Raw genomic sequence first — 27,830 nt, forward strand, 5'->3', positions numbered from 1 at the left:
GAAAAGGGGGGGGGGGGTGGAGCCTGGGATTTGTTTTGAAAAAAATATTTTGATGGCCTAGCTGATTGAAAAAAATATATTTTGCAGTCTACTGTACAGATTAAGCTAAGATTTCTATTTATACATTATCACTTTTTGTATGTTCCTGTAATAGTGTTTGATCCAGAAATATTTGAAAGCATACCAAATCTCCCGCATATATGTTTATACTACATTAAGACCATACTCAAAACTGCAACTTTTATAAACATGAAATGGTCATTTTATAACAGGAATAGATATGGTATCATAAGCAGTCTTTTAAAGTAGCCCTGATTGTGTATGACACAGATTTGTATACCGGTAGTATTTTCCGTTTGTATCATTCTTTATACCTCTTTTCAATTGAATGTCAATTACAAAAATGTATCATACATGTACTTGTAGTTTGAAACAGTTGATGTTTATAACTTGCAGCTACTCACTCTTTGCCATCACATATGGCAATGGTGGTCACTTCCATTTCAATATTAAATTCAAGTACTGTGGTACCTTTATGACGGACTCAGAGAATAGTAATGTAGGGTCAGTGGGCTACAAAAAAACAACAACATAGACAACAGCCAATGCCAGAATATAGACAGAGCCATGCACTTTACATTTTACATCAATTAGAAAATTAAAATGAATTTTATGTCAATTTTATGGTTTGGTGAAGGAAAAATGTATTTCTGTTCCACATTATAGGGAAAATATTTTTTAGCTTTCCTTCTCTCAAGAAAAAAAATATGTTATCGGAGGAAGGTTTCGATTTTTTTTTTATGATAACAATAAAAATCCCAGACCCCCCCCCCCCCCCCCCCCCCCCCGCGATAAGAAAATGGTTGTTGCCTTAGCTGGTGGTCCGCAAATAGTCAAAAAATAACATAAGGACCTAAGAGCTACGGTTTCGCAGCTATCTTTCAATGATGAGAGCGTTAAGAACTTCTGTTATATTACTATGTAAGTAGTCTATCTACAATTTAAAAATTATTTACAAATCCAACGATCAAATAAGAAATAACAGGTCATTTTATAAAATAGTTTGTTTTTTTATTCGTAATTTTTGAAATTTTTGCTATTTCCATGGTAATTGTAGCCATTTTGAAAATTCCAAAGACTGGTGTTATTTTGCTTTTTCCCTAAGAGCTTTCTCATCAAATGTTCTAATGAAAACTGTATATAAAAGTGATGATAAATTATGGCAGTGTGTAATTTTTAATTCTCAGTGTGTGTTTTGAAGTTTTTAAATCTCAGTGTGTTTTTTTGTAATTCTCAGTGTGTAAATTTCTCGAGAAATGGTTTAAACATAGTTTTGACGAGAACGGCTTGCCATAATAAATCAGATGGAAGATATAATTTGATTATGATTCATGTATATACGCATTTTAAATTGCAGTAAAATTGTATTTTATTTATAATTTGTACTATTTGTATGCTGCCTTTGTCTGATCAAGGAGACGAATTTCATCTCATTTAATAACAACAAATCACAGTCCTTTCGCGTAACTTTAAAGGCTGTACTCCACTGTGAGTCTGGTACGTGATAAGGACGGACAGTCTGGTTATGTTTTATACAATAGTCCTCCACGGCTTTCCGCAGGTTCTGAAAGAAACTGAGTTCTAATTGGAAGTCGATGCCTTCAAGTTTAATTTTTTCCCACAATTGAATATAGTAAAAATTATATAAATCGTAATCTAGTTTTGCAAATCTCTGATACAGATAACGGTATGTGTTATCAACAAACGAATATTTCTTCGCTGAATTCTTTTTCACGTATAGAACATCCTTTATACTCCATCCCAATATTCTTCGCATCATAACAACTGATTCTGCAAAATATTCCATGATGATGACAAAATGGAATTCTTGATTTAACTTCGATAAGTATGCATTGCTTTCTTCTTTTGAATAAGTCTTAAACAGATGTTTTGGGAAATCAAACTCTAGCGCCATTCTGTTGTTCGTTAATGAATACGTTAGTGGCAGTCCTTTTTCATACTTCCAAGGATCAACAAGATAATTTAAAACGGGAGTTATTGCTTTTATATTTTTAAAAATGTACGCAGGTCTAAAGTAATTCAGTGTTGATAGAAACATTTCAAATGGCTCTCTAACAATTCCAATATAGGCAGTATTACCAGGAATATACTTTTGAAATGCCTCTCTATTATATAGTACATGGTTGCATAATACGTCAAACGTTTTATTCATAGGTGGCGATATAGTATTATTTTCATTCAGAGATGACGAAAGAGATATCACATTATCATATTGTTCTTTTCGTACTTTAGAAAGAACAAACAATAGATTTTTAGAATACCCGTACCGTAAAAAAATGTTTTGTGCTGTTGAACTTCCAGCTTTGTGAATTTTTAGAAACGCCACTTTTTTATATCTAATATTTCTTATACTTTGATTTACTGGAGCCTCTCCTGTTTGAACATTTACACTCACATTTTGATGCTCGGTAAAGTTTGCCATCATCTGCTCATATTCCATGTATTCACAGTGTTTTAATTTTAATCCGGTAAAATCAATACACGATTTTTTATGAATACCACTCCTTTCGTGTAACTGAATATGTCCATTTCCCAAACCTTTGATGTTGTATGTGATTACAAGAGTTGAGAATGCGACACATAAATATGATAATATACGCCGACTGAAATAAAAGACAAACAGTTAATTAAATATTGTTATCATCATGGTCATATTTTACAAAACTTTTGAATTTTGGAAATACTCGTTATTTTCTACCTCAGGAATAGATTAACTTACCTGTATTTGGCCAAACTTTTAGGAATCCTGGTCCTCAATGCTCTTCAATTTCGTTCTTTATTTGGCATTTTCCCGACTGTTTGGGATTCGAGCGTCACTTATGAGTCTTTTGAAGACGAAACGAGCTTCTGACGTTAATACAAATTCAATCCTGGTATATATGATGAGTTTATTTATATATATAAATCTTGAATGGACAAACATACATAGCCTCTGGCCTTCGTTAGTCTTGTATTATTTTAATTTTATTTTCTTGTGTACAATTTGGAAATTAGTATGGCGTTCATTATCACTGAAATAGTATATATTTGTTTAGGGGCCAGCTGTAGGACGCCTCCGGGTGCGGGAATTTCTCGCTACATTGAAGACCTGTTGGTGACCTTCTGCTGTTGTTTTTTTATTTGGTCAGGTTGTTGTCTCTTTGACACATTCCCCATTTCCATTCTCAATTTTAAAGAATGTTTGGTGGTGGTTTTTACTACCACTTGGTCAATGCCTCCGTTTGTGGACTATATTTTTTTTTTATTGAGTCAAGCCTGTCAATTGATATTTTATCGTGTGTTTTTCTATGTTGTGATGTTATGCTATTGTTTCAGAAAAAGGGAGAAGGTTTGGTACCATTAAAACGTTTAATCCCGCTGCAAATGTTTGCACCTGTCCTAAGTCAGGAATCTGATGTACAGTAGTTGTCGTTTGTTTAGGTAATGTATACGTGTTTCTCGTTTCTCTTTTTTTATATAGATTAGACCGTTCGTTTTCCCGTTTGAATGGTTTTACACTAGTAATTGTGTGGCCCTTCATAGCTTGTTGTTCGATGTGAACCAAGGCTCCGTGTTGAAAGCCGTACATTGACATATAATGGTTTACTTTTTTTAAATTGTTTTTTGGATGAAGAGTTTTCTCATTGGCACTAACACCACATCTTCCTGTATCTATATAAATCCCTGAGGATGTCATCATCCCAGTATCCCAAATCTCTACTTAACATAAAGATTCAGCACCCAATTGTAATTTCATCACCATAATTAATGAATTCAATTAAGAATTGAATGCTTCTTTTTGTAAATTTATTGGGGGTGTAAAAGCGTTGACCGAAGTACATTTTGTATGAAGCGCGAAAGCGCTTCATACTAAAAAATGTGCGCACGGTCAACGCTTTTACAACCCTATAAAGTTAAAAAAAGAAGCATTCAATACTTATAATTACATGTTTTTGCTCTGATCATGAAAACACGAATTTTATAAATTTTGTATTTTATTCACCTGTGCACTTTATTGTGGAACCACGTGCTATCATGAATGTAAAGTTTTATTGAGTGATGCAATTGCTTACAGAATAACACGTGATGTGCAGTTAGCCAATCAAAATAAAGTATTATGATGAAAAATATATCTAATGTAATTATTCATGCTTGAAATATCAAGAAATAAAGTGGAAAAGTGTATGAAAAATATTTGCAAGTTATACATTGCAGTCTTCGTGCTTAACCACAAGACCAATATATGGCATTTGCTTGTAAAATTGCTTTCAGGCTTGTAAAATTCTTCTATTCAAAGGCAACAGAATCCAACTAATTTTTTTAATCGAGCTTCTGGCTTGTGAATTCAAACGTTAAGCGTGAAGGCTGCACTGTTTACTAGGAACTATATTTGTCAAGAACACGTAGCAAGTGTTCTTCGGTACTGACATGAAAATACGGATATTATTTAATTAAAATTTGTTGTGATATCATTTTGGAAATCATTCAAAATTAAGGAATATATCTTCCTCGTGTAAACCTTTGGTTATTTGTTAGAACTAAAGGCTTTACTGTTGTTTCGTTTTGATTTAATTTTCTCTTTAAATTCTAAATTAGAATTGTGTGGTTTTTTTTAAATTTTCAAATATATTGGCATCACTGACCAAATTACAAAAAAACTTAAGAAGAGTTTAAAATAATCGTGCATCATCGAATCTCAACCAATTAAAATATGCTGAATAAATCAATGGATTTATTTGTTAAATTTTCAATAATAATGTATTTTTCAAATTAAAAATCGATATTAAAAATGCTTGTGAAATAGTATGTACTAATGCTGCACCTCGTTTAAAACATATCATGCTTACCAATTGCCAACGAACAGAGGTAAACCCATTATCCAAGTACGACTATCAGTGTAATAACGAAAAGATTCAAAGTTTATGAATGAAAAAGAAGAAAGTTAAAGAATAACAATGACGAGAAGTGTGTGTCGGTGAAAAGTTGACATTAGAGAAGATTAATTGGAATCAATAAACTTAATTTATGTAGAATCAATGTGTAGGATAAAATTGGCGTAAATGTCTTTATTTTTCGTACCTATTTGTAAAGATTGAGGAAGGTCATTTTGGCCACATCTTTGAATTAAAAGAAAATTATTGAATGGCCCCAGTTTTCAAATTTATTTTTGTTATTATGCCCCGCCTAAACGATAGTATATATATGGACATTATGTTTTCACCTTTGAGCTTCCGTCCATCTGTACCAGATTAAAGTTTTGATTTAGAATAGTTTGAGGAACAACAGTGAACCTGCCACCTGAAACACATGTTCATTATGAAATGTACTGTAAAAAATGTATGTCAAATTAAGGTCTTATCAAAGATTTTATATCATGGTTCCCGGAACATAGGCAATGTGAAAGTTTAAAGTTTAGTTAAAGGTAGTGTGTAGATATAGGAAGATGTGGTGTGAGTGCCAATGAGACAACTCTCCATTCAAATAACAATTTAAAAATTAAACCATTATAGGTTAAAGTACGGCCTTCAACACGGAGCCTTGGCTCACACCGAACAACAAGCTATAAAGGGCCCCAAAATTATTAGTGTAAAACCATTCAAACGGGAAAACCAACGGTCTAATCTATATAAACAAAACGAGAAACGAGAAACACGTATATATTACATAAACAAACGACAACTACTGTACATCAGATTCCTGGCACTTCAACTTGAACTTTATACTGGTGTTTTATTATGTGGTTTGTTGATTATATATATATTCCAAAATATATAATGCTAAAATAATAGTTTTTGTCAACTTAGTCATTTTAGGGGAGTTAACTCTTATAGTGAACGGTCCTTAAAGGAATGTTAACGAAATTTGCATTGTTTACCTCCAACTAATTCACTGAAAATGAGAAATCGGTCGCTGATCAAAATTTTAATTTACATTTATTGAAACAACAATGGTCATAGAAGTTTTTTGAGTATACGAAATCCAGTTATAACGGCTCCATAAAAAAAATTAACGGAAGCGAGACCACGGTGTGTGTTATTGTCTGCAGAATAACATAAAAAATCACGATCGCCATTTTTCTTTTCATTACTTGCAATCAAAACAACTATTTAATATTCCTTCTGCAGGTAACATTTCTCCAACTTTTATTTCAGGATGACAGAAAAGAGCGGAATAATGGTCAAAAAGTGCAAAAAGATAAAGAATAAGATAACAGAATGATAAGGTACTAAAATTAAAGAATAGATACAAATATCATGACTCCCCTTCCCAACCACCCATTAACTTGATGTTGACCACATAAACTATTTAACTTGATTTGGATGCAGCATCGTAGAACCACAGGCACTAGACGTTCTGTCAATAGCATGAAAATATTGGCAATGGGAAGAAAATAGTGTCCATATATATAATATAGAGTATGGACACTATTTTCTTCTCATTGCCAATATTTTCATGCTATTGACAGAACGTCTAGTGCATGTGGTAGAACCCTATATGTATCTGTATCTGTATCAATATAAATTCTGCCAATGTAGGCACACCTCCAAAGGAGTTGAATATGTAATCCTCCACCACACAATGTTATAATACACAATGAATGTCAAATCCATCATTACTTTGTTTACTTAAAACTAGCACTGATTAAAAATGAAAATTATCAGTCGTCTTATAAAATACAAAAAAAAACTCCTAATGAAAAAAAGTCTTATATTTTTTTTATATAAACTATAAAATGATGTTGATATTTTAAAGTTTTTACATCATGTACATGAGAAGTTTCGATAACTTAATTTTACTCACGAAATAATTCTGTGTTTACGAAGTGCCATTTGACATGAAAAGGAAAGGTTAAAGAATGGACAACGAGGTTTATTTACATATCCACAAGTTTGAAGATAATGAATTAAATTCAGATGAAGACGTATATTTCAAAAGGACATACGTGGTTCTTTAATTTCATAAGTAATTATTTAAATATTTTACGAACATTTAGGCTCCAGTTATGTAACTATAAGGTAGCTTCAAGAATAACAAAGTTTGCAAATATACATTCAAGATCAAAGCAAATATCGTCCACGTTTATTCGTCTATTTTTGATTTAATAACAGTTATTTTAAATTGATAAATATTGACACTATGATTTTTAAAATACACACCTTTAAAAAGATATCTTGTTATAAACTTAAAAACAGAGGGAGAGAATCACTAAAAAAAATGGCCAAGGTAGATACAAAACTTTTCTAAGGGAAGGATAACTTATATTTTGTCAACAAAAACTCAATCTGATTCAAAACATTCTCTGTAATTTTCATCATCAAGTTGCTTTATCGTTTGATTGACAACACGTTTGTTCCCTTTTCTTCTTCTTCAACAGATTGATGTTGCGGGACCCAACTGTGCTACTCTTCATTTCGAATCATTTCTTTATTTACATGCATGAGCCAACTACCATTTATGCAGGCGATATATTATTAGGTCTTTCCACTTTTCGTAGAAAGACCTTTTGTTTTTCTTCTGATTATTTTTTTCTTTTTTTTTTCTTCAGCCGTCTGAGATGCTTTTTTGTTTTACAACATATCAAATGGATGTTTGGCAAATGATGTTGTACAGTAATGGGGGTTTCAAAACTCACCCTGTGTGACCGAACACTTATTCTTATAGGAGTTATCTCCCCGCGTCCCATTTTTCTTGTTATCGCTATATCTCTAAAACCGTATAAGATTTTTACAAACTGTTTTCACCAAATTGTTCGTCTATTCTTAAGAATGATTTGTTTTATCTTGACTGAAGTAATCGAAAGACATCTTATGGGAGTTGTGTCCCTTTGAAAATTTAAGATAGACAATATGTTGGATAAATTCATACGGTATAAGTCGCAGAGGCCTACAGTCTTTTTGATATGAAGTCCTTGTTCCATTTAAAGGAAATTGAGGTCAAAATCAAAGGTCAAGGTGAATTTTGCCTGTTATCGTTATTCAAAAGAAACTGTTACAGTTAATGATATGATATGTTTGCAAAATTACTGTTTACAATAAGGCGCAACTTCCACCTATTTCAGTCGAAGTGTTTTGGTCAACCCTAATAGGAGTTTTCTCCCCTTATGTATTTGAAATCATTATTTCTCAACAACCATACAAGTGATTGACCTCGGGCCTTCCTATTTGAGTTCACTGACCTATGACATTGAATTTGAGGTCAAGGTCAACTTGACGTTCTAGATTTTGACCTTTGCTGTAAATTCTTTATTGTTCATTGTAAAACAATTAAGTCTTCTGCATATACCTATTAATCTTATTATTTTTATTTCAGTCTGAGGTACCAAATAACATTAACAAGGAGTGACATTTTCTAACATTTTTTTCAAATTTCATTCTTATTATCGAGGTGGAAAGACCTTCAATTGTTCTCTGAAGAATTAGTTTTTTAAAATATTTTTCTTACATCTCTTCTGAAAAAAAATCCACCTCCTTGTTATCAGATATATTCTGAAACTACAAGTCCAATCGACCCCAAAATTTGCAGTCAGCAGGGCATCCATGTACTAAAGGTTCATAAAACAACGTGGTGCCGATATCTTTCGAGACTTTTCCTAGAGGAAAGAAATGGCAATGCCGTAAAAATCGCTTGCTAGGTCCGTAAATCTCAGTGATATCCTACAATAAAATGTCCGCTCCTAGATTGAAGTACTTATCTGTGTTACAAACAGGTGCTGAAAAATGTACATTATCAGAAAATAATCCTTCAATGTGTTTTAAAGTTACACCGGATCAATTAAATCCAAAGCATGCACTGCTGGTGAACTGTGACCAAAATGTCAATTTCCTACAATGACAAAAAAAATTACATTGTCTACATTCCGTCTCCATACATGTTGTTTGTTCAACATCCCCACCTAAAAAGGAATAAGTTTTCGTTATTATAAACCCGCGTCACGTCATGTCTCCTCAATATGGCGCGCGCTGTACCTAAAATAAAATAAAAACTCTCCAAACTAAACATGAAACTTCTCCGGTAACACAATAATATAGACCCAATACAGAACCAAACAAACAAACAAAAACACCCCCCCCCCCCCATTCAATCAATTTCAAAGGGGGAAAGACCGTTTACAATTGCTTCTTAAAAGCAATTGATTTATATTTTATATCCAGATGCGTCTGGAAGATTGTTACATAGAAAATGGCAGGTCATAGAACTTTAGAAAGCGAAATCCTATCTTTGGTTTCAAATTTTCTTTTAATCGAATACTCATTGTATATATGTTAGCGGCAATAAGTGAAATTAGGCATTAAGCTTAAATCCTAGGCGATAAGCTAACGCCTAGGCAGTAAGTCTTTTGCCTAAATGATGTTAGGCATTAGTCTTAAATACTAGATTTAAGCTTTAATCCTGAAAAATGTGTGCAGGCATTAAGCTTAATGCCTAAAATATAAATGCGAGTAAATAAAAGACATTTATTCATTTAAATAACAATTTATTTGTAAAATAATAACATTATGAGAAATGGGGCCTGTTTATCGAATCTGTCCTAAGAGCGATCCTATTAGATATTCTTAGGACAGAAATTATGATAAAGTTAGGACCGACTTACAACATGTCTGAGTATGCACGTTGAAGCCATCTGGGGATTATCTTAGCAAGGACGTACTGACGTAAAAAAAAATAGCAAATGAAAAAAAATTATATTGTATATCAAATTTAGCCAACAACTTTAATTTAAAAACCGACTAATCATTAGAAAATAAATATTAGTTTTAAATTATAATAATTTGTACATGGTAAACTCTATAAAACAAAACATAAGTACAAAATATAAATACTTTTTAAATTAGAATTGAACAAACTAACTGCAAATAGTTAAAATTTAATATATAGTCAGTAAAATCATGCTTTAGGGTAGCTGAAATGGAAGTGTCACAACACTCCACAAGAGACTGGAAATAAAATCACTAATAAGATATGTTGTATTAATTGAAATAATAATAAAAAAAATTAAACTTGATAACAATTTGTGTTCAAATAATTTTGTTATCACAAGTTGTGAAACTGCTAATAAAGAAAATTTACTTATCCTATATAAAAAAAAATGAAAAATGGTGTGAGTGAAAAAATCACATTTAAATTTTGTCTACTTTTGACCAGTTAAAATCAGCTCGACTAGTGAAGTGAATATTTTTTTTCAAATAAATATTAAAATTATTTTTATAGAATCTCCCCCTTGTTTAATTGGATTATAACAACCATAAATATTTTGTAATATCACAAAAACATGAAAAAAGTAAGTGTAAATTCTGTTTTTTAACTGCTAAAATTTCTAAATAAATTACTAAATTTGAAGATCTGTCAAATAAATGTATATTTACACATGTTATATTAGAAATAAATTAAGTAATGTATTGCATACATGTATCAAGAATAAATCACCAAATATGCATTTATTCCAGATTTCACTTATTGCCTAAAATTATGTTCGGCAATAGGATAAATAATCATCATAAGATTTCAGGTAATAAGCTTAATGCCTGAAAATTTCAGGCAATAACTTAATGCCTAGGCGTTAGCTTATTGCCTAGGATTTAAGCTTTATGCCTAATTTCACTTATTGCCGCTAACATATATATGTAGAAGATTCGAATCAGACTTTACTATATATCTGTGGTATCTTTGATTTCAAGTTCGATTTGACAAATGCGTTCAATTAACATAGTCACCAAAGTATGACTAATTTAGTGACATAACTTCATTTATAGTAGCCCAAAGGCTAAGCGAAGTTAAATGATAATGCTAGCTTACGATCAGCTTCTGTAAGCCTTGGGGCTTCTAACACTGGGAAAATTTAACTCGACCATTTGATAGTTTATCGGCACCATCATAGATGCATTGACCGAATGTTTAAATATATGATATAGATAGATAGGATCAAATAGATATTTGTATTTTAAAATACAACTTGTTACGTGTACATGAAATGCAATATAAGTACAATTTTAAACATATGTAGAATATTTACTTTAAAGGCTTGTGATTCACTGTCATTTAATTTATGCACCAAATATTATATAGGTAAATTTCAAAATCATATTAATCATTATTATAATATCTGAATCTTGAATCTTCTTACTGAATAGATAGTTTACATATATCAGCCGTGTTTAATAATATGAAAATAAAGATGAAAGTATTGGAATAAATGTTGGTTTGATAATGCAAGGGTGTACATGGAAACATGAGGATATGAATCGCCTTTTTTGTTTGTATCAACATATATGAATATATAATTCATGTGTAAGGCTTTTCTCATGATAATATACAAAATTGTGACTGATGTCATATTTACGGCTAACCGTTTTTACAGAAAAAAAAGAGATGATCAGTTTTTTTCCAACCGTTTGCCACATAAGAGGAGATAATTCAGAAAAAATAACTTTTTATTAGAATGTGTTGTGGATTTACCTTTTTATTATGTAGCAACACAATCAATCTTGTGACCCCATTTCTTTGTCTTCATGCTTTTTATTTCTGAAATCCTATTATTACGGCTATATATCTTCTCATATTTATCCCAAAACATCTATTTATATATATACAGTAATGTCAATTTCTTAAAATGGGGTTTTACATGCATAATAGCTGAGACCTGAGAACAGTATGTATATGTTCCAGACCATATGAGTATTCGTACCGTACGCATACGGTCCGGACCGTATACGAATACTCGTACGGTCGGACCATACGCGTACGGTCGGACCGTATGAGTATACGCGTACGGTCCAGCTACCCATGCATGTTTTGAGATCATATGGGTTACGTTTAAACAAAACAATATCAAAATCTGATAACTTCAATTTCAATGAGCATACTGGGCTGCAATTAATGAATATTATCATGCTCAATACAGGAGATTAACAGATTAAATAAGCGTGATTTGTTTAAATAGATAAAAAATATTAAGTTTTTATTTCATTTACTATTGAACTTTTTATATCAATTTTATATAAATTATGTTGATCTGTTATATGCATTTGTATCTAATAAACTTGAACAACTTCTTTATATAAGCCAGACCGTATGCGTACGGTCCGACCGTATGCGTATTTTGAAAAAGTACGCATACGGTCCAAATACTCATACGGTCTGGACGCGTACAGTCCAAATACCGTACGCGTGCGATTTGGACCGTATACGTATACTCATACGGTCCGACCATAAGCGTATGGTCGGACCGTATGAGTATACCCGTATGGTCCAGTACGAACTGACCATGCATGTTACTGGATCATATATGTGAATTTAAAAATTCAAATTTAAACAAACATGTATCACCATCTTTATTTCTAGTTTTACTAATCACGTATTTGGTTTTGATGTTATATTTGTTATTCTCGTGGTGTTTTGTCTGTTGCTTGGTCCGCGGCTGTGTGTGTTGCGTTTCGGTGTTGTGTCGTTGTTCTCCTCTTATATTTAATGCGTTTCCCTCGGTTTAGTTTGTTAACCCGATTTTGTTTTTTGTCCATGGATTTATGAGTTTTGAACAGCGGTATACTACTGTTGCCTTTATTTACAAATTGTTACAATTAGATGGATTAAATGTACAAACGAACCATTGAAATTAAATATTTGTTTAACTGTATATCTAAATTAAGTCTATTTTGGTACTCTCGCTCTATGTGACACTTGCTACCACAAATAACGTAATATTTTTTAAATTAAAAATGTTTGCAGTTCATGCATGTTCCTTTGCATTTGCGTTTTTTTTTTTGCAAAGTTGTTAAATATTCTATTTTCCTTCCACATTATGTTTACTTCCGATATCTTCAATTTCAGATTAAACAGATTTAATTAGCGTGATTTTTTTTTAATAGTTAAAATAAAAAGTTTTCATTTCAATTAAAATTGAACTTTTTTATACTAATTTGACAGTTAGTTATGTTGATCTGTTTTATGCATTGGTATTTAATAAACTTGACCAACTTCTTAATACTAGTCAGACCGTACGCGCACGGTCCGACCATATGAGTATTTTGAAAAAAAAATACGCATACGGATGAGTATTTTGAAAAAAAAATACGCATACGGATGAGTATTTTGAAAAAAAAATACGCATACGGTCCAGACCGGTACTGCTTTGAAGTTTATTTTTTTAGGCCGGAAGTAAAAAGTTATGAAGAATCGAAAATGAAATAGACAAAAGACAATGCTTCTTTCAACAAGACAAAGTTAGTTATTTCATCATACAACTTTTAAATTTTCTATTTTTAAATATCTGAGGGTAAGCACAGCTTAAATCTGACATTATGAAAAGTTCAAACATCCTCGACGTCGGATGAACATGACATGCGCCACCACACGTACGCTCTTCGGACTTTTTTTTACACTCGCGGGGGTGGGGTGTACTTTTCAGAAGAAGACTAAATTGACACCTTATGCTGTAAAATAACCTGCTTTCTCTATTTTTCATGTTTAGATTTCTTATCTTAATAATTATTGCTTATCTCTGCCTCTAAACAGACATGGCCCAATGTAGTCCGAGATTACTCTGACGTCCAACGGCTGTTATGCCAGACAAGCTGGGGCAGATTACTCTGACTAGGCCCAATGGGGTAATCGTAATCAGCTGTACTGTATTCGATTTTATTTTGCAGTTCTGTTCTGTTCTGTTTTTGTAGTATTCCTCCACTATCTTGGAGAACCATTGTTTATACAACGTAATAAGTCCACTACTGTTCTTCAATTTTGGACTGAAACACCACCTAATCGTCTGGGGAGCTACTTATTATTAAAATAAAATATAGATCCTAGAATTAGTAATCATGTCATTTCTAATTAAAAAGTAATCGTAATGTAATCGATAACATTGCAAAAAAACCGGTGTAATCATGATTACTTTAAGATTAAAGTACCATTTAAGAGGACCAACTCTCCCACACCCTACATTAAGGAAAATGTCAGAGTCACCTTGAAAAACTCTGATATTGCTATCCAAAAAAGTTAAAAATGCCAAATAAAGGATGAATTTGAAGAGCATTGAGGACCAAAATTCCTAAAAGTTTTGCCAAATAAATAAATTAATGTTAGAGACAAATTTAGTAGTAATCTCTCCCAAAATTGAGTAAATGTTTATTGTGATAGCGAGCTCACTCCCTACACCAGTCAGAGCTCAGACATAAACAGATAAACACGTCAATTTTTGTTTTCCACTTAAAAAAGCCAAAACATGTATTTATCATAAAAATGTGTTTTCAATTTTAGACTTATCTAAGTCAGAAAATGACAGACTTGTTTAATAGGTCTATTTATGTTGATGAAAAGACTTAATTTTACTTGGTGGCCAAACTACACCACCTACGAAAATGAACATGAATGACAGCAAAAACCTGTCTGAGAGTTCACAAAATGGGCAGACTAAAAAATCAAAGAACTGTGATAACATACGTATGTTACATGTTTCAAAGGGACAAAATACATCATAAGTTTAGTTAAAATGTATACAAGTTCTATTGATATTACTATCACTACTGTCTTTATGTATAATTAACTATTGAAAGATATAACAGTTCATACATTTTTAGTATTCCAATTTTGAATAGTACACCTATATGTTATTACAGAATAAATATGCCTGAAATAACTAAAGGGTGTTATCACGGCTTCTCTATATCACTTCAAAGCATTTGCGCAGACATAAATCATGCTTAATTACAATGTATTTAAATGTATTGTAAGAAATAATGACCAGAGCATGTAATGAGGTTCTGCACAAGATTCTCAGTAATTCCCAAGTGTCATATATAATAAGTTACATTCCTTTAATAACTAAGCCTTGTTATCACAGCCAAGTTAATTCCTTAATAGCCTTGTCTCATTGATTAACCATGGTTAATCAAAAATGTAATAATTAAATTTAAAAATTAATTATCAAGGCTATGCATTTAGTTTCTGAGCAAAGTCTCAAGAATTCCCTAGAGTCCACTATAGATTAAATAATTTTACAAATAACAAACATGTGTTATTACAGATTTAGAAAATTTAAAGAAAAGTATCTGTAATAACACACGTAAGTTATTTTCTGTAATAACCCTATAGAGTTATATCTCTGACTGAATGTTGTGTCCATACTTGCCCCAACTGTTCAGGGTTTGACCTCTGTGGTTGTATAAAGCTGCGCCTTGCGGAGCATCTGGATTACTTCTACATGTACAAGTAAAAAAATCTGAATGTCTAAGGGACATACATGTAACTCAGGCAATGTTTTTTTTAACCTATGCAAGTAAATAAAATTCACTTGTAAAAGTATCCTACAAATTTACTTACATGCATACATGTACATTTATAAGTATATTAATATAACTTTTTCAAGTAATTAAAAACAACTTGTACAAGTAATTAAAAACAACTTGTACAAGTAGTACCCCTGACTGATAGTGAACATGAATTAAAAGCAATTAAGTGTATTGAAAAAATTTTGGAACCTGAAATGTTTGAAAAGTGGTCAAAAAGTGTCTAGTTACCAGTGTCTAACTTCATTCGATTCACAGACTGAATATTGCACACAAGTCTATGAACCAAACTATTCAGACCCTTGTTGTTACGTCACAGTACCCAAATTGCACCACCTTTGCAAAAATAGCAGTGCCCCCCAGACACTCAGTTTAAAAAAATATTAACTTAATAAAAGCTTTTATTTTTGTAGGGTAACTTTTGAACTTCTGTTGAAAATAAAATGTCCTCCCCAACACCAAGGAAAGATAGAAGACAGAAATGGTGGTCAGAAAAACAGAAAACAAGAGCAACTAAAAGAGAAGGTAATGGTTGTTAAGTTTGGGAATTAATATATACATTGTAGAAATCAAACGCAACATGTACATGTATAAACAAAACAAATATAAGTGTAACAGAACTGGAATAATTCCAAACTTAAACAGGTCCTTCTAATGCAATTGTTTTGTAGCAATGATTCTTATCAGTGTAAAATTCCCTATCCACATGTACCTGTCTGTAACTAAGAAGCCGAAGTTTTCAATTTGGGAATGTATTGAGTCACTATTGACATGCATTTTCTCCAATTATAAGCCCCCAAAAAATCACATTGAAGCCAGAAAATGTGCAGTGTTTTCATTTGATGCCAAAAGCATACCTATGACAACTCCTAGTTTAGGAGAAAAAGAAAATACATTTAACAAATACCAGTTAGAGGAATTTTTGTTTAATGGTAACTTTATGCTGAAATCATGACTAAATTTGAATGATTTGTTTATTTTTTACTGTTGCAAATATCCATTTACATGCCAGTTGCCTATGCTACATGTACTTAGCTTGTCGCCAGGTTAACTCAATTTATGACTGTAAAACTACCTATGGACGTCTGCAAATCTTCAATTTATACAATACAGTTATCATGGTTATGTCATAGTTATATGTATATGAGCAGACAAGTCAAAAGCATGTTTAAGTAAATTCAGGATTAAGATTCTAGGTTAGAACAGGACAAAGATAACTCACAATTAATAACTCTTTTCAAGAAAAGACAATAGACAGGAAGATAACTATAAGAAAGATGACCGACATGAACACATTGGCCTGTTATAACTCTTGGTTAAACTTATGATTATATGGCTCCAGACATCACCTGATTACATTTCATTTACTCATGGGTTCGGGAGGTCTCCAAATGTCAGTAGCTTATATGTATTCTTGTCCATGCCACCATCAAAATAAACCTTCACATTTTGAAAAAAAAATAAGTACAATGTATCAGAAAATATGCATCTTCTTAAATTTTTTTTTAAAACATTGTTTAGACTGACTTTATTTTGTGTCCTTGTTTACAGACTTTCTACTTTCTACTGGTGAAAAGCATGACAAATAAGGGATAACAAAATAATGTATACAAAAATATTGAATTGCTGTATTATTTTTCTGTTTATAGGATTGAGACCAAATCCTAGTGCTGTTGACCATTTTGTAATAACAACTGAAAATAAAGGAGGATTTAAACCATCAGACCAAACCAAGAAAGTGTTATCGTCAGAACACCAAACCCCATCAAAAGCATCATCAAACTCACTGAAAACAGCCAAATCAATAGTGCAAGACAAAGTTAAAAATAGTACAGACAAGGCAAGCAAAAAAAATGATAATAAAAAACAGGAAAGTGACAATACATCAGATACCAAACCAAAATTAGAAACAAACTACGTTTTATTTATTGGGAATTTACCTTACAATGTAACAGTAGAAAACCTGGAGGAACACTTTAGAAAAACAGGTAAAATCAAAATTCATTAAATAAGTTTTAGTGATTGTTGTTATGTTTGTTAATTCCACAATGTCTATAAATGCAGGTAAAGGAGGAGATTTGATTTCACAAAACAGATTTAACCATGTTAACCTAGCTATATTGATGCGACTGTCTTAAGTCAGAAATCTCTCATCTTTGTTAGCAGGGTTAGTCTTGTGAACTTCCCTAAAATCCTTCATTTACCAAAAGATTTAATTTTGAAAACACAAAAATAACACACATCAATAGATGTCCCACAAACCATACCTAAAAATAGATATTCCTTCCTACCCTCTCATACACATTTTAATGCAAATTAATATACAGATGTACAGTGCATTCCATGTTATCATCAGAAAAATGTTGCAGTTTTTAAAAAGGCCATGCATCAGCTGCAGCCACCTAAATGTTGACAATAAGATAATCTATTGTCAATCACATCAATAGCTGAAAACAGATGCAATAAAATCATTCAGACATACATGGTTGGTCACACATGCTACTTAGTATATGTTATTAGTTGTGATAATGTTACAGATGAAATTGGTATTCACATAATCATGATAATAGACACTTGAAAGGTGTAAACAGTTTTCAGATTTTTTTGGCTATATCCTTATTCTATCCCGTCAGTTCCATTTACGGGAAAGAATGATATGGCCTATATATTTTATGTTGTACATGTATATTCTGTAGCGTGAAATAATGAATAAAGGAAAGATTGCACTGCCCATATTTTCCTGTATTTCTTACATTATTAATAAACTTCATTAATTACTTATTAAGGTCAAATCACTTATATCGTTTATTTCGTCATTAGAGTTTAAACTATTATTACAAAATAAACCAGTATCTAGATTGTACCATATTTTTGAATTTGTATGCATAATACGGCATATAAACATAAAATATCTTAAAAGACAAAAATTAGATAATAAATATCGTTTATTTCATAATGAGAGTATTATAAATAAACTTTGTTACAAAATAAACCGATATATATATTATACCATATTGATTGCATTTATTCATACCATACTGATCTATACTAATACAGGATAGTTTAAACTATCCCGTATTTGGCATCACAAATTGAATTTTCATATTTCTTTTCCCCAAAAAAATACCTTTATCCCTTTTTTATAACATCTCCCAAAAGAAAACCCTTTCTTAAACTTTTATATCCTGTATTTAATATAAAAGACACTTCTTTATTGAAATCGTCTTCTATATACTGATTCTCATTTTATCCCTTATTCAATATAAAAGACACTTCTTTATTGAAATCGTCTTCTTTATATTGATCCTCTTTTTATCCCGTATTTAATATAAAAAGAAACTTTTATATTGAAATCGTCTTCTATATACATGATATAATGATCCTCATTCTATCCAGTATTCAATATTAAAAGGCACTTCTTTATTGAAATCGTCTCCTATATACTGATCCTCATTCTATCCAGTATTTAATATTAAAAGACACTTCTTTATTGAAATCGTCTCCTATATACTGATCCTCATTCTATCCAGTATTCAATATTAAAAGACACTCCTTTATTGAAATCGTCTTCTATATACTGATCCTCATTCTATCCAGTATTCAATAATAAAAGACACTTCTTTATTGAAATCGTCTCCTATATACTGATCCTCATTCTATCCCGTATTTAATATAAAAAGACACTTCTTTATTGAAATCGTCTTCTATATACTGATCCTCATTCTATCCAGTATTCAATATTAAAAGACACTTCTTTATTGAAATCGTCTCCTATATACTGATCCTCATTCTATCCCGTATTTAATATAAAAAGACACTTCTTTATTGAAATCGTCTTCTATATACTGATCCTCATTCTATCCAGTATTCAATATAAAAAGGCACTTCTTTATTGAAATCGTCTTCTATATACTAATCCTCATTCTATCCAGTATTCAATATTAAAAGGCATTTCTTTATTGAAATCATATCCTATATATATACTGATCCTCATTCTATCCCGTATTTAATATCAAAAGACACTCCTTTATTGAAATCGTCTTCTATATACTGATCCTCATTCTATCCCGTATTCAATATAAAAAGACACTTCTTTATTGAAATCGTCTCCTATATACTGATCCTTATTCTATCCCGTATTTAATATAAAAAGACACTTCTTTATCGAAATTGATGTATATTACAGGAGAGAATGAGGATCAGAATACATTGTAGTACACATCTTATGACATTATTTTAAGAAGATATAAAATAAAATCTTTCCTTTATTCATAGAAAAAAATAGCGTAGTTTTATATATGTTGCAAATCGACATTTTTCTTTAATCCCGTACGGGATAGAAACACGATATAGCCATTTTTTTCAGTTCAAAGGGGCATTAGCTATGAGATATGCATGTATAAAAATTCTAATATATATGTTTGTTTTTTAAATGGATAGTATTTACATGATTTATAAGTAAAATAATATAATAATACTCTTCTTTAAGCGGCCAGTATGGTTAAATTTTGTCAAGAAACATTGATGATGAATTATTCTTTTGCAAGTGAATAATTCAACCTCATTGAATCCTTATTCATGTGAACTTCAATTTAACCACCCCTTAGCTAGTGATGGATAACACACGGATCATGTGAATTGAGTTATTTAAAGAATAAAAATGTCAACATTTAAACGAAAGAAAAGGAAAATCTTTTGATTGTCTGATTCGATTCACAAAACATTAATCTTTTAAAGGTAACAAAGATGATTAATATATATTTTTAAACTATAATATGAAATTAAACAGTCCTAGAAAAATCCAAGTGCACAAATTCTCTGACTATTTATATCACTTATGTGACCATCAGAGGTATTCAGAGGTCAACTCAATAGTTAGTAATATAAGTTGTATTATAAACTCATTTTTAAAATTGATTTTGTTTCCATATTAGGAGGAGTCAAGAAGGTGAGAATACCTCAGGAGAAAGCAAAACAACGATCTAGAGGATTTGCTTATATTGAATTCAAAGACAGAATAAGCCATGGTGTAAGTAACCAAAAAAATTTAACCAAATGCTAGTCAAGTGTGTATGCTGCTGAATAATTGTATATTGTTTATGACCTGCAATTACTGTTAATTCAGAAATTATTGCTATGTTTTTATTATTGCGAAAAAAAGTGACAGGGTTATAATTGCAATAATTTATTGATAAAAGGACAAATTCGCAATAATAAACATGATAAATGCTTGCAATAATTTTTGAATTTAAAGTATAAGGAAGAGGTTTTAAATTATTTGATGGAACCAGGGAAATGAACTGACCTCTTGGGTGGTCACTAATCTGAAGAATCTTACACTTATATAAAAAAACTAAATTACTTAAGTTAAATATTTATGCCTTGTACTCAGGCCTTGTAAGGCTGAATTTCAAAATCTGAATGGTCAATAAGACAATTGATTGATTTATAATTGACTACTGTCTATACAATGCCATACAGCACATATATCAGGCTTTTTATTTCAACTTAAAATTATTTTTAATTATGGAATTTCAAAATTTCTTGTGTTTGAAATTTTTGATAAATTCTATGCTTATTTTGTATTTTGATTATGTTGATGTTCTGCATGTTATGTGTGGCACGCAACTCTTTCTATTACAAAGAAAATATCACATTTTCAATGGAATGTACTGTGCTACACAAAATGTACTGTATCAGGGTTTTCCCTGGGTCAATTATTTTTTTCGCCACCTCTTTCGCCAAAACAATATATTTTTCGCCACTTTATTATTTTTTTCGCCAAATAACATAACTATATTTTTCGTTCAAAATTTACATTTTTTTCTACCCCCCCCTCCCCCTTTCCCTGAAATAAGATGATTTTGCCCATTGTGTCTATGATTATGCTCTCAAACTTATTTTAGAGTTTACATGTTAATGAATAAACACTAAAAATTTACTTTAAAACAACAGATTTTTTTAATTTAAAAGGGAAAACTATTCATTGGTATTTTAAACAACTTTTCTATTTGATTGGGCCACTATACTTTTAATAATAAAGAAGATATACGTACTGGAATATAACAAAATTAATGGACATGTTTTGATTATATTATACCAGTATAGTTCGTAGGGAAAGTTTCTGTAAAAGAAAAAAACGATGTTCCCTTTTGTACTAAGAAGTTTTTTTTACAACAAAACAAAAGCTTTTATCACATGAAATTGATCCCTCGTTTCATGTGTAGTCATTACATTGAAGAGCTACTCTCATTCGAGCCAACCTTTTGGATAGATTTCTTCATAACGACAGTTGTCTTTTCTTGACCATCTCAGGAACATATATTGACATACTGTTCCCAGACCATCGTAAATGATAAAGTTGAGACGTAAAACTAGGCTTGAAACACGTGTGTCACTCAAACGACTCTAAAAACGTCTTCCTAATCAATTACCTATATTCAAGTCAAAGAATAATTAAAGTTTTAAATCCGAGATTTTTCTAGCTTTTCATGCTTTTGGACATTTTTCGTCACAACAACAGCTTTCTTTTCTAAACTATCTTTAAAAGCAGAGGAGACGTCAAAAGTTTCTTCAAACACATGCATCGCAAAGTGGTAAATAAATTCTGTATGTGACATTTAGCAGAAGCCATTTAACCATATCATTTTGTCAAACAATTCAATCAACACCTTTATTAATATAGTCCTTTGTTGTCGATAGCTATAAAATGCAATCAGCTGATTATTGATTTTCTGTCCAAACCTTAATGAGGTCAAGGTGAATTCCAAGTATTGTCTAATCGGGTAAAGTCCGAGAAACTCGAATAAAGTAAATAAACAAGATGGAGGAAAATAAATCGTTCTATATATTTCTTTCGCCAAATTCTTTCGCAAATGACGAATTTTTATCGCCACAATTATTATTTTTTCGAAATTGCGAAAATGGCGACCGCCAGCGGAAACCCTGCTGTATGGAAAGTAAAATGCACCACTCAAAACATTATACATGTATTATGATACAGAATAAACATGGAATTTATCAAAAATTTCAAGCACAAGAAATGTGATATCACTATGTCCTGCTTTTTACAATACCATTTATGACTTTGTTTTGGTAACATGAATAATACCAGCTGTCTGTCCTTGAAGGGTTAGCCTATCATTTGCCTGTTAGAATGCTGAGCAGGCCAAGAGAATTGTATTTATAATTTGATAATGACACAAAGTATTTAATTAGCCTATAGCTACATGCCGAAGGTCATTTGTGATATTTGGTGTAAAATGTGTTACTTGAAGCCCAGTTGGTTTAAAATTTTAGATTATTTTTAAAAGACAAACATTAATAAATTGTATTATAAAGTATCAATATTTTTTTTCAGATTGCCTTAAGACTTCACCACACAACATTAGGGGGTAGAAAAATTAATGTAGAATTTACATCTGTTGGTGGAAATACCAAGAAAAGAAAAGACAAGTTAAAACAGAAGAATGAATCCTTATCAAAGTTTAAGATGCCATTAGATTCATAACACACTATAAATGGATTGGTGATAACAAAATTTGGTGTTGGCTTTAAAGAACTATATGTTGTGCTAGATATAATGTGTCATGAAAAGTATGTCAAACAACAAAACTGTTTAATTTAAAACTATAAACAACATTTTAACATGGAAGTGATTGATTATCTGTGATCTGTCACATTTCTCATATCTTTAATTTTGTTTGTTTAAACCAGCAGTGGTTTATTCAAACCTGTATAAAATTTTATGTTGGTCATAGACAAATAGTTTTTATTTTCAAAGGAGAACTAGATATAAAAAAATCAACAAATACAGTGTTAAATTTTTTAAATCTTGTTGAAAAGGATTTTTGTTTTGACGTGTGAGTCATTGTTAAGCTTAGAGAACCTTTTTATTTATGACACTACTAAAAGGGTGTTTAATGAACCTAATTTATCATGAAGGTGTCACTCAAATAATCATTGATGATTATAAATTTTGAGAAAAAATTGTGTATATATTTTGGTGCTAATTTGTTTTTTTGATTTTTTGATTATCTTTATTTTGAATTGCATTTTGATATGTGTTTTGGATGAGATTTATAAAGATCTTTAATTATATAATCAGTTTTCAGATTAATAATTGTTTTAGTTAAGTGAAAATTTAGTAAAAAGAGGAAGAAGATACTTAGAGTCCATAAACAATATTATCAAAGATAAACAGGCAACAACAAACAAAATGAAAAAAACAGACAAATTTCTGAACTCTACACAGAAAACTAAAAATTGAGCATGTAATACAAACCCCAAAAAATTGGAGGATCATTTGGAATTAGTTTTAGAGGAATGTAAACTATATATAATCCTATAAAACAATTATTTTTAACTCACCTGGCCTAAAAGGCCATGTGAGCTTTTCTCATCACTTGGCGTCCTTCGTCGTCTGTCGTCGTTAACAATTTTTCAAACATCTTCTCCTCTGAAACTACTGAATGGATTTGAATGAAACTTAGCATGATTGTTCCTTAGATTATCCTGCACATAGTGTGTGCTTTGATTTTTGATCCATCAAAAAACATGGCCGCCCTTACTTAAAATAGAACATAGGGGTCAAATGCAGTTTTTGGCTTATATCTCAAAAACCAAAGCATTTAGAGCAAATCTGACATGGGGTAAAAATGTTCATTAGGTCAATATCTATCAGCCCTGAAATTTTCAGAAGAATCAAACAAACCATTGTTGGGTTGCTGCCACTTAATTGGTAATTTTAAGGAAATTTTGCAGTTTTTGGTCATTATCTTGAATATTATTATACATAAAGATAAACTGTAAACAGCAAAAATGATCAGCAAAGTAAGATCTACAAATAAGTTAATATGACCAAAATTGTCAATTGACCCCTTAAGGCATGTAAGGTGTTATTGTCCTTTAATGACAATTTTTCACAATTTGTTCATCATATTTGCTAACTTTAAAAAATCTTCTCCTCTAAAACAACTCAACCAAATTCAACCAAACTTCAACTGAATGATCAGTAGGGTGTATTAAATAAAGATTTTGCATTATTTTTTATTTCGTCAAAAAACATGGCCGTCATGGCTAAAAATAGAACACAGGGTAAAATGCAGTTTTTGGCTTATATCTCAAAAACTCCATCATTTAGAGCAAATAAGACAAGAAGTTAAAGTATTTATTAGGTCAAGGTCTACCTGTCCTGAAATTTTCAGCTGAATTGGGTAACTGGTTTTTCAGGTATAATGCCCCTGAATTGATGATTTTAAAGAAATTTTGCAGTCTTTGGTTATTGTCTTGAATATTATTATAGATACAGATAAACTGTTAATAGAAAAAATGTTAAGCAAAGTAAGATCTACAAATAAGTCTATTTGACCAAAATTGTCAATTGACCCCTTAAGGAGTTATTGCCCTTTAAAGACTTTTTTCACAATTTGTTCATCATGTTGACTTACTTTAAAAAATCTTCTCCTTTAAAACTGCTGTATCAATTTCAGCCAAACTTAGGCTAAATGAGTTTCAGAGTATCTAATATAAATTTTATATTTCATTTCCTTGTATGTCAGAAACATAGCTCCTATGGCAAATAGAACATAGGAGAAAATGATTTTTTTTTTGCTTTTGAAGAAAGGACGATTCAAAGAACATTTAAATAAATTGAAAAGCCAAAATAATCATTAATGAGAGATTTAACCAAAAAAATTAAGGTGAGGGATTCCGTCTCTTGAGAGCCTTTTGTTTAAACTTGCTGTTTTCATGTTTTTTTACTGTTAATTTGTAGGTTATAAAATCTGACATACAGATTTCACCACAGTTGTCTGTTTGAAACATGACAAAAGCACCTTATACATGAAAATCCTCTATATACAGTAACATGAAAATCCTCTATATACATGTACTTGTATGTGAAATTATCATATAAATTGATACCCATTTTTTCAAGCTGAAAGCATTTCTCAAAACAAATATTCATATAATGATATGATGGATTATTTTGATAAATGATAATTATTTTACCTTTTACTGACTTAAGTGCAAGAACATGATATTGTTAATGTTAAAAATATAACCATTTTGACATTACTTGCTTTTTATACGACCACACAAATTTTTGTGGCCAAATATTGGTATCATGTCATGTTGTCAGTGTCGTCTGATGATGGATGGTTTCGGAATAATAACTTCAGTATAAGTAAATATAAATCAATAAAATTTTAACACAATGTTTATAAACACAAAAGGAAGCTTGGGAATGATTTTGGGGGTTATGGTCCCTAATGTTTGGAAATTAGGGGCCCAAAGAGGCCCAAAACAAGCATTTATCTAGTGTCAGTACAAAAATTTGTGTAGAAGTTTCTCAATTGTTCTGAAATTGTAACAGAAATGTTTAATACCATGAGTAGAAGGTTGTGATATTTTTGTGGGTTATGGGGCAAACAGTCTAGGAATAATGGCCAAAAAGGGGCCAAAACAAGCATTTTTGTAGTTTCAAGACAATAAATTGGAGTTATCTTTCAGTGTCCAGAATGGTTGTTGAATCACCTAAAACCAATGCTAACGAAATCTTCTTTGAAAATTAGAGTTATCTTTCTTTGTCCAGAATAATATTGAATCAACTTAAATCAATGCTATATATACAATATACAATGCAATATCCACTTTACTACCAACCGATAAATTAAAGCAGTCTTTACCATTCAGTGGTTACATGCACTTGGATTACCATTCTAGGGTTATGCCCCTTTACAAATAGAAAAAATGAAGAATTTATTAGTTTCTGTTCTCTTAACTTAAGTTTGTCTCTACTAAATTTAATGAAATGTGTAAATAATGCTTATTACCTCTTAACTCAGTTTAAGTTCAATTTTTGGCAGCTTCACTTTTACAGCTCTTGAGTTATGTCCATTTATAACGTTATATGCTAATGGGGGCATAATCTGTGTCCCTTTGGACACATTCCCCATTTACTTTTTAGAAGTTACTATTAATTAATATTAATTTTAACCATGATTGTACGACATTTTATATTTTAATATTTTATGATGTATTTAAATGAGTAGTTTTTGTTGCAAATGCCATTAGATATTCCAAAAGAATTATTTTTCGGAATAAGGGAAAGGGGGAGGTGAAAGAAAAAAAAATTGGGGGGGGGCCAATTTTTCTCATTTAGATTTTAGAAATTAATAAAAGAAAATTTCTTCAAATATTTTTTTTTAATATTCAACAGCATAGTGAATTGCTTAAAAGCAAAACAAATTTTTTATGTTCATCGGACCACATTACTTCTGTGTCAGAAACCTATGCTGTGTCAACTATTTAATCACAATACAAATTCAGAGCTGTATCCAGCTTGAATGTTGTGTGAATACTAGTCCCAACCGTTCAGGGTTGGACCTCTGCAGTTGTATAAAGTTGCAACCCTGCGGAGCATCTGGTTTCAATTAATTGTTAGTCCAAAGAAATAAATTCTATGAAAAACTAGCCCATTTTCACAGTATAGTAAAAACTTACTCTTTAAAAATTATTTCATCATGGTCTTTGATTTCAGTGAATTTGTCAAAACTTACTGATTCATGTTTTTTTTTATGTCTCTTTCAAAATTAGACAAAAAAGTAAAAGAATTAATGATATAAATTATCGACATGAGTAACCTAATTTTTGAATATTTGAACCCTACATATAAACATGCCAAATCAATCAACCTTCAAAGCAGTTGAGATTTCTTGCATTAAGAATAATTCAAAAATTGGTTCCTTTCAAGAAGTTTACAATGTAGGTATCTGGTTTGATTATACCTCAGTTTTCATATCATATCATTTATTGCATGAAACATTATTTATGAGCTTGCTTTAAACTTCCCACTTAACTATTTTTTCTAAATAATTTTATGTAGTTATAAGATGGAACATTGCATAGGTATGTTACATTCAAGCTGTTTAAAGAATAATGTAATTTATTTATTATGAGTAAGTAAGCGTATTCATTTGAAATATGCTCGACTTTTTTTGACAAAATACAATTATACATGATGAAATAGATGAGAAGATTTGTTATTTAATGAAAAAAATAACAGTTTTTCATAGCCTCATTGTACAGCAAACCGCTATGTAATGGCTTGGACTGCATATCAGAACAATTTTACTATTAAAACAATTAAAACAATTATGATAAAAAATGTTCTTTTTATGGAATTCTGCCATGATTTTGTAAACGTCAGAATGAAAAATTCAAGTACAAGTATCTTGTTAACTTTTTTTTCTGTTTAAGTATAATTTATTGAATGGTTGTACATACAAGCCTTAAATTATTTCATTCATAATGATGCAAGTGAAAATGATGAAAGCGTATGGATGAAATTGTTAAATAACATTTTGTATCATTAATTTTGTTGCTGGCCTAATAATCACATGATCATGCATTAAATCTACATGAATTTGCAAAAATAAAAATGTAAACATTTTGTTGTCCATTTAACAGATGATTAAATAATGCATTGAT

The 27,830-nt window shown here is 30.8% G+C and overlaps 2 protein-coding genes across 7 annotated transcripts; one reads left to right on the top strand and one right to left on the bottom strand.

Annotated features, from left to right (window-relative positions):
• Nucleotides 1–1,429: 1,429 nt before the first annotated feature.
• LOC134706003 (galactosylceramide sulfotransferase-like) lies at nucleotides 1,430–6,883 on the bottom strand. Its single transcript, XM_063564715.1, has 2 exons — nucleotides 6,862–6,883; nucleotides 1,430–2,684 (listed from the first exon to the last, which is right to left on the bottom strand). Exon 2 carries the CDS (start codon nucleotides 2,519–2,521, stop codon nucleotides 1,430–1,432), a length of 1,092 nt encoding a protein of 363 aa, XP_063420785.1. The 5' UTR covers nucleotides 2,522–2,684; nucleotides 6,862–6,883.
• On the top strand, nucleotides 6,265–27,792 carry LOC134708005 (uncharacterized). 6 transcript variants are annotated; one of them, XM_063568227.1, is made up of 5 exons: nucleotides 6,265–6,283; nucleotides 15,752–15,863; nucleotides 16,988–17,326; nucleotides 20,273–20,367; nucleotides 22,699–27,792. In XM_063568227.1, exons 2-5 carry the CDS (start codon nucleotides 15,782–15,784, stop codon nucleotides 22,846–22,848), a joined length of 666 nt encoding a protein of 221 aa, XP_063424297.1. In that variant the 5' UTR covers nucleotides 6,265–6,283; nucleotides 15,752–15,781; the 3' UTR covers nucleotides 22,849–27,792. The 6 variants fall into 6 exon arrangements, with proteins under 6 accessions (XP_063424297.1, XP_063424291.1, XP_063424293.1 ...); XM_063568221.1 differs by lacking the exon at nucleotides 6,265–6,283 and adding an exon at nucleotides 13,171–13,277; XM_063568223.1 differs by lacking the exon at nucleotides 6,265–6,283 and adding an exon at nucleotides 13,208–13,330.
• The last annotated feature ends 38 nt before the right edge of the window (nucleotides 27,793–27,830 follow it).

This window comes from Mytilus trossulus, chromosome 2 (assembly GCF_036588685.1).
Source record: "Mytilus trossulus isolate FHL-02 chromosome 2, PNRI_Mtr1.1.1.hap1, whole genome shotgun sequence".
NCBI lineage: Eukaryota > Metazoa > Mollusca > Bivalvia > Mytilida > Mytilidae > Mytilus > Mytilus trossulus.

Excerpts from the sequence above, each read along its gene's own strand:
- LOC134706003 (XM_063564715.1), bottom strand. The coding sequence starts at position 2,521 with ATGGAATATGAGCAGATGATGGCAAACTTTACCGAGCATCAAAATGTG.
- LOC134708005 (XM_063568227.1), top strand. The coding sequence starts at position 15,782 with ATGTCCTCCCCAACACCAAGGAAAGATAGAAGACAGAAATGGTGGTCA. Across the intron at positions 17,327-20,272 it reads GGAACACTTTAGAAAAACAG|GAGGAGTCAAGAAGGTGAGA; the intron begins GTAAAATCAAAA and ends TTTCCATATTAG. Across the intron at positions 20,368-22,698 it reads AAGACAGAATAAGCCATGGT|ATTGCCTTAAGACTTCACCA; the intron begins GTAAGTAACCAA and ends ATTTTTTTTCAG.